We start from the raw sequence: 8,165 nt of genomic DNA, 5'->3' as shown, positions 1-8,165 counted from the left end.
TTTCTATAGAAAGGATTGAAATATTTGAGGCATTTTTTGCATACTACATATGAAAAAACAGACCATTTGTGCTAAACAGAAAGGATAAATGTGTTTTATTGTCTAATAATAGAGCAGACATAGCTAATGTGACGACCAGATTATTTTGGCACATCAAACTAGAGAAGAAATAAAATAATCAAAGTGCCACGTGGTTTCTTCATTAACATTATGGCAAAGTAGTAGTCTGCATACCGAAAACAAGGAACTCCTAAACCTACATGATTTTGGAGATGGCATACCGAAAACAAAGAGTGGTTAAATTTCAGGCAGAACCACATTGTGTAGCTACGAACATCTCGACACAAGGTCCTGATTGAAGCAACAAATTCAAGCATTTAGCTCATTCACGTCATTCTCCCCGTGCTGTTTTAGTAGCGTCGTGTTATCAATAAGTGGTGCCGGATTGTCCTTAAGCCCAGCACAGTTGACATTTTACTTAAATCCGATATCAAATAATTCTTACACAATTAACATTAATACTAGAGTTCCTCAAAATGTCTAAAACATAGATCGATATAGCAATGCAAAGAGCTGAGCAACTTTGATAACCCAAATTTCACGCAGCAACCTTTATTCTCAACTTCAGGACCAATTTACGCGCTGTAATTTTCAGCAATCACATATAGTCCTCACCAGGGGAAAAAAAATACGACTTTCTTTCAGCAATTTAACCTAAATCGCAAAGCATCTCAGAACAATTACGACAAGCAGATTAACGACCACCCAGATAAAAAGGGCAAACAGATCAAAGGCCTCAACAGATTGTAAGAAGAAAAATAGGGAGAGAGCAAGGAATAATATGAGAGAAATAAATATATTATTTATTGATATTTGCCCTAAGGATAATATAATATATAATGTTCAAAAAATACTTGGTCAATTGACGAATTAATAAATAACAGAATTTTTCTAATAATAATTTTAAAAATTATTCTAATAACTATAACAGAATTATTAGAATAATTCTAATACTAATTTGATTTGATTTGGTGATGTGACCCGGATAATTCTGATAATTTTCTTTTATCCTTTTACCCTCGATAAATTTAACGGGAGATCTTTGACGTTGAATTTGTTTGCTAACTTATTGAAACGTTGTCTGGATAATGGCTTAGTAAAGATATCAGCGATTTGATTTTCAGCAGAAATATAAGAGACGGATAACTATTGAGTTGTCACACGTTCACGAACAAAATGAAAATCAATTTCCACATGTTTTGTACGAGTATGAAAGATTGGATTTGCTGTGAGATATGTTGCTCCAATATTATCGTACCAAATTTTTAGTGTAATATTTGATGCAAGATGAAGTTCAGAGAGAAGTGATTGAAACCAAATAATTTTTAACGTTGTATTTGCTATAGCTTTATATTCTGCCTCAGTACTTGAACGAGATATTGTAGGTTGCTTTTTCGAATTCCATGAGATAAGATTTCGTCCAAGATATATTGCATATCCACTAGTAGAGCATCTATCTTCAGGAGAACTTGCCCAATCCGCATCACTATATGCATGTAAATCTCGAGATGATTAACGATATAAAAGACTATGTAGAATAGTACCTTTGAGATAGCGAAGTATTCTTTTTACATTATCCCAATTTTGTTCAGTTGGAGCATGCATGAATTGACAAGCACAATTTACCACAAAAGTAATATTAGGGTGTGTGATAGTAACATATTGTAAGGCTCCAACAATAATTCGATAAATCTATGGATCAGACAGATGATGTGTGTAAATATTATGATGGTTTATGTATGCTTTTACGCACATTCACTTGCTTTATACGTACGTATTCTTTGTATGGTCGCCTCTTTTATCGTATATTCATCATATATATTCTTTTGTATGGATATCTGCTCTTTGTTTGGTTTTGTATTGACAGGGACAACTTTCGGAGCGAAAACAACATTTGTCGACGCACCGGAGCGAACCAGAGAACACGGTCGTGCAAACCTTGCACGGCCGTGTGGCCAGACAGAAGGGAAGATATGCACGGTCGTGCGGCCAAACCAGAGGCGGAGTATCACATGACCGTGCAAACCTGCACGGTCGTGCACTGATGTGCGCATATAATATGATCATTTACGCATGTTTTAGCACACGTTCACGTACTTTATGCATATATACTCATTGCGTAATTACCTCTTTCATCTTATATTCATTATATATACTCTTTTGTTCGGATATATGCTCTTTGTTTGATTTTGTATTGACAAGAACAACTTTCGGAGCAAAAACGACGATTATCAACGCACCGGAACAAGCCGAAGAACACGACCGTGCACTCTTGGCACGACTATGTGACCAGACAGAGGGGGAGCAGTGCACGGTCGTGCAATCCCTGCACGGCCGTGCGACCGAGACCGAGGCAGTTCAACACACGGTCGTGCAACCCTGTACGGTCGTGCCACCCCGAGACCGAGACCAGGAAGTGCCCGGCCGTGCACCCTTGCATGGCCGTGCAGCAGGGACCGAGGCCAGACACCACACGGTCGTGCAACCCTATATGGTCGTGCAACGCCATCAGAGGAGGAAATGAACACGACCATGCAATCCCTGCACGGCCGTGTCGCCGCAGCCAACCCTAGCCTATAGAAGGGTTTTAACCCCTCTTCTCGAGGGGGGAGCACCGGGAAGCGAGCCGATAGTTGGAGAAACATCTTGGAGCCATCCTACGCCATCTTGGACCTCCGTCAAGCGATCTTCCACCACCGCATCGACTCCAAAAGCAGAGGATTGGACCCAAAGGTCACTCATCAACATAGGATAAGCATATTCTCTCCTTCTTTCTCCGTATCTGAAGGTTGTATGTTTGTATACGCTATGTCTTTGGGTATTTCTCCGACACTTATGGAGTAGATCCTTTGTTCTAGGATTAGGGAGTAGTTGTGGTTCAGTTTGATGTGAAACTCGTATTGTACATGCACTTGTTGGATGATATTTCATGCTTTGTTTCAATTGCTTGATTGCGTAGAACTTGTTAACTTCGTAAAGGGATTATTCCTAGATCTTACACCCGAGGGGCTCTAGTGATAGGGGTAACCCGTTCACGGACGTCTAGGATACTACCTTGAAGGGAGAGGCAAATTCTCCTCAAGGAAGCAAGAGACCAAACCTAATCCTTAACCGCTATCCCTAACTTACCGGTTAGAGTCGCGTCCTCAAGATTTACCGAGGTGCCCTAGTGACAGGGCTAAACCGTAGCAGGACTTCTTAGGGTCTTTCTTTACTCTGGTACTTAAGGATATCCGTTTTATCTTCCGGCAATTACATGATAAAGGACAGCAGTGTAGGATAAAGCGTAACACATCAATACCACCACAATGAAATCGACCTCCTAGAGCTCCTCATAACCAAGACACTTCGACTCACCAGCTCTCGACTTTTCTCTCCGACCTTTCTTTCCTAGATTATTCACAACCATTGATGGTCTAGCTAACCTTTAGTGAATGATTGCTAGTGCTTATAATCAGTCCCTGTGGGATCGATATTTTTATTACTGACGACGAAACCGTGCACTTACGGTTGCGTAACAAGTTTTTGGCGCCGTTGCCGGGGACTGCGTCGATAACATTAGCAAAATCATATTGGATTAGACTAGACTTTCTTTTCCTTTCTTAGTTTTTTGCATTCATTTTATTTTCTATTCCACTATCATATTTCATATCTTATTATTGCATGCGTAGAGCTAACCTTTCAAGAAAGCTACTACTCTTTGATCCAGAGATTCACAAGACCTTTCTGAGGAGAAGAAATCTACAGAAGGCATTCCAAGCAGCGGAAGAATCCTCAGAAATGGCCGACAAATTGCTGAAAGATTACGTGGCACCGTATGCATGAGGGGCTCAGTCCAACATCACCCGACCGCCCATTGAAGCCGACAACTTTGAAATCAAGCCCGCAGTAATCCATATGGTCCAGAAAAATCAATTCGGAGGAGGACCACATGAGGACCCAAACCACCACCTAGAGTTGTTCTACGAGATCTGTGACACTATGAAAGTGAATGGGGTTCCTCCAGAATCAGTTAGACTACTTCTCTTCGGGTTTTCTTTGAAGGACAAAGCCAAGCAGTGGTTGAACTCGCTTCCAGCAAATAGCATATCATCCTGGGAGTAGTGTGAGCAGAAGTTTCTGGATAAGTTCTACCCACCCAGCAAAACCGCTCACATGAGGAACCTGATCGCCAGTTTCAAACAGATAGACTCAGAATCATTATTTTAAATTTGGGACAGATTCAAGAATATGCTGAGATAGTGCCCCCATCATGGCCTTGAAAAATGGTTGGTCCTACACACCTTTTACAATGGGACAAATTACCACACGGAGGTATCTCTTGATTCTGAAGCAGGAGGAGCATTGATGAATAAAAGCCTCGATGAAGCCGAAGAGATCATAGAAAATGTGGCGCAAAACCACCATCAATGGGCATCTGAAAGATCCAGCGGCTCTTTTATGAGGAATCCAATTAAAGCGTCAGGGAAATTCGACGTAGATGTAGTTACACTGATGTCTGCAAAGCTGGACGCTCTGACCAAGAAATTTGACACAATGGGAGGCAACACAGCTAATGCAATAACATGTGTTTGCGACACTTGTGGAGGTACGGATCACGCTCAAGACACTTGCCCCTTTGGACCAATACAGGCACGGATGAGTGTGATGTAATAACCAGCTACAATCAGAGACAAAATAATCCGTACTCTAATACATACAACCTCGGATGGAGGAATCACCACAATTTCTCATACCGAAATAATTAGGATTAAGGACCAGCACATCAGAATTATCAGTCTGGGCAACAAAGTCATCAATCTGGGCAACAGACCTATCAACAACAGTAGCCTTCACAACTGTCCAGGATTGAAAAGATGTTTGAGGAAGCTCTCTCAGAGAAAAAGGAGATGAGAAATGAGATCAAACAACTGACTCAGAGGCTGGAAAACTCTGAAAAACATCAGAAAATGCAAGACAGCTAGATAGCTCAGATAGCTCAGTCCGTCTCGAGAGCACAGGGCGCATTCCCAGGGAACCCATATTTAAATCCAGTGGAACATTACAACCGCATTGAACTGAGGAGCAGACGTACTATGGGAGGCTCCCAAATCACTAGTCAGAAGGAGCTTGACGTGGAGAAACAGCCCTCTCTCTTGCTGCCCAATCAGACTCAAAACAAGGATGGAGAAGAGGCTACTAAAAAGGTTGAAGAAACTTTTCAAACTACCACACAAAATCAGGCGGTCCCTTTTCCTCAGAAGCTTATAGCATCCCAGAAAGACAAAGAGTTCAATCGGTTCCTAAAAAAGATCAAAGAAATCTGCATAGAAGTACCACTGATAGATGCGCTGCACCAAATGCCGAAGTTCGTGAAGTTTTTAAAGGGAATATTATCTAACAGAAGATAGAAGGGTGATTTTGAGACTGTAGCACTAACAGAGAATTGCAGTGCCCTCCTTATGGCGAATCCTCCACTGAAGCTTTAGGACCTATGAAGCTTCTCTATACCATGCAGAATTGGTCCTGAGCTCATACCGAGAGCTTTCTGCGACTTGGGGTCCAACGTCAGCATACTTTCGTACTCCTTATGCAAGAAGCTGGGCCTCCAGAACATAAAATTAACCACTATGGCACTGCAATTAGCGGACCACTCATGCAGATACCCGATGGGAATAGTGGAAGATGTGCCAGTTGAAGTGGGTGGGTGTATAGTTCCCACAGATTTTATTATTTTGGATATAGAAGAAGATCCTAAGATACCGATTACCCTTGGAAGACCATTCCTTGCCACAGCTGGAGCCATCATCGACGTAAAAAGTTACAGGCTATGCTTGAAGATTGGTAAAGAAAAGATCGAGTTCGATTTATCAAATTCCTCCATCTTCAACTCCTCCCCTCAGGGACATTCTCGCAAGATCAACATGCACAAAGTCGAGGAGTGCAATTTCCATGAGAATTCTCCTCCAGCAAACAACACGAAATACATTTGTCCTGCACTAGCGAAACTGAAGGTGTAGGCTAGAGCATTAATCCTAGGTGGGGAGCCGTCCTTCCACGGGTTTAGTCCGCATTAACGGAAACAGGGTCGAGCTAAGGACCTAAAACAAGCGCTTCTTGGGAGGCAACCCAAGGGTTTTTTTTCTTTTTTCTCTCATTTTTCAGTTCGTCATTCCTTTTTGTCGTTCTATTTCTCTAGTGAGTTTTAGTCTAGTATTTTATTTTGGGTATTTCATTTTCAGGATGTGTATAGCCTCCACGAGCTGGCCATGAGCATTTTTCATGGGCGTGGAGGCGATGGAGGAGCCGAAATGACGAAGAACAAACCACTTTGAGCCGTGTAGAGCCAACGTGGAGACTAAAGCCATGGGTCGTGCAACTCTGCACGGTCATGTGGCTTGTGCAGTGAAGGAAGAGGCACCGGGTCGTGCCAACTAGCACAGCCGTGCAGCCCTGCCAAAGAGGAGGAAGATCCTGGTCGTGCCAACTAGCACGGTCGTGCGGCTCATACAGAGGAGAGAAAGACGGGGGTCGTGCCAACCGGCACGGTTGTGCCACATTAGCCGAGGGGAGAAAGAAGAAGGTCGTGCACCCTTGCACGCCCATGCAGCATCCCGTTTGACCCGGCCGTGTCTATAAGACACAGCTGTGGCTCAACCCGTGCACGCCACCCCCTCTTCCAAGAAACCCTATTTCTATCTCCCCCTCTCCCAAAAATCTTCTCCTCTCCACTACACCTCATCACCCCCTGATTTCCTACCTCTAGAGCTCACTTTTGCCTAGATCTACACTTAGATCTAAAACCTCCTCAAGCCACAAGTCCAAAAAGAGAGAAGCAACTTCCCCATTTTTCCTTCCTTCTCCTCACTATTTCCATTCTCAAAATCCACCTCCACAAGGAACACCTCAAAGCCGTGCACCATGTCACAGATCTTAAAGAGGCTTCGTCGAGGAAGCGGTGGATCTAGTGGAGGAGATGCACTGGGAGGCGACAAAGGCAAAGGGAAGACTCTCGCTTCAAAAGGCAAAGGAAAGCGGGTGGCACGCGACGAAGGTAACGAAAACGAATTCAATATTATTTTTAGAAATCATGAGCAAAAGCTAGATACGATATTCTTGTCGCTAGGAAAATCTTATGCACTAAATATATGGATCCCACTACTATGGATGTGCTAGGAATTAGGGATGACATAGATTGGATGATTAGTGTTTTAGATTGGAATGATATAATGTATGCTCATGCACCGACTTACCCCCGCTAGTCCTTGAATTTTTGAGCTCATTAGATGTTAGATTTCCTTCTGAGGACGACCACGTAGGGGGCATAACGTTTAGAATGATGAATAAAGAAGTTCGGTGGACTTTTAGTGACTTCAATGATTGTTTTGGGTTACCTACTAGTGGTTCGCGTGGATTTGATAGTAGTATTAAATGGAATGAATTTTGGACGTCGATTACCAGATCACAAGACTCTTATAAGCCCTCTAGAGCCAAAGCATCCCGGATGCAAAACCCGACCTTTAGATACCTTCACAGAGTGATGAGTAAAACGATCTTTGGTCGAGGAGACAGCGATGGGGTGATTAATTAAGAAGATAGAACTCTATTCTCTTTGAGCAATGTTAAATAAAGTCAATTTTGCTTCAGGGTATCATTTCTTGCAAACTTTGTGGAAGGCAGCTAAGGTATTTTCGGGGATGATAGTGTTTGGAGGATTAATCACCCAAGTCGCATTCAACCTTGGTTGTGCACTTGATGGATTAGAGGTAGTTCATGGTAATGACAGGATCGACATCAATTCTTGCCTTGCCATAAAGATGATTTGTCGGGATGAGAATGAGTTTGCTTTCCCTAGAACCAATGGTTTTCCATTACCCCTTCCTTGCCCCGAGCGCACTTCAGTTCGCGACCTCGTGAATTGGTTGATTTCTGATATACACCCTGAGAATGTACCTTCCATTACAGAAGAACCCGAGTACCACCAAGAACCCTCATCATCAGGATTCCCATAGCCTTCCAGACACCCGGACCGTCCTAGACACTCTTTGCATATGGCACAGGACCCTCTAGTTTTGATTTTTTGGACTTCCCTACCTCTTTAGACTCCCTTCATGAAAAGAAAAACA

General features: G+C 42.8%; 1 protein-coding gene across 1 annotated transcript; it reads left to right on the top strand.

Moving 5' to 3' along the window:
• The first annotated feature begins 5,135 nt into the window (after positions 1 to 5,135).
• LOC121978375 lies at positions 5,136 to 6,059 on the top strand. The gene is made up of 2 exons (XM_042530729.1): positions 5,136 to 5,407; positions 5,558 to 6,059. The coding sequence occupies exons 1-2, from the start codon at positions 5,136 to 5,138 to the stop codon at positions 6,057 to 6,059; spliced, it is 774 nt and encodes a 257-aa protein (XP_042386663.1).
• The last annotated feature ends 2,106 nt before the right edge of the window (positions 6,060 to 8,165 follow it).

This window comes from Zingiber officinale, chromosome 4B (assembly GCF_018446385.1).
Source record: "Zingiber officinale cultivar Zhangliang chromosome 4B, Zo_v1.1, whole genome shotgun sequence".
NCBI classification, from domain to species: domain Eukaryota; kingdom Viridiplantae; phylum Streptophyta; class Magnoliopsida; order Zingiberales; family Zingiberaceae; genus Zingiber; species Zingiber officinale.
Note: the sequence above shows the minus strand (reverse complement) of the source record. Positions and strands in the feature narration are given on the sequence as shown.

Bases quoted from the DNA above. Each gene is read 5' to 3' on its own strand.
- LOC121978375 (XM_042530729.1), top strand. From the start codon at position 5,136: ATGGGAGGCTCCCAAATCACTAGTCAGAAGGAGCTTGACGTGGAGAAA. The intron at 5,408-5,557 runs GTTCGTGAAGTT...TATACCATGCAG, and splicing joins GCGCTGCACCAAATGCCGAA to AATTGGTCCTGAGCTCATAC.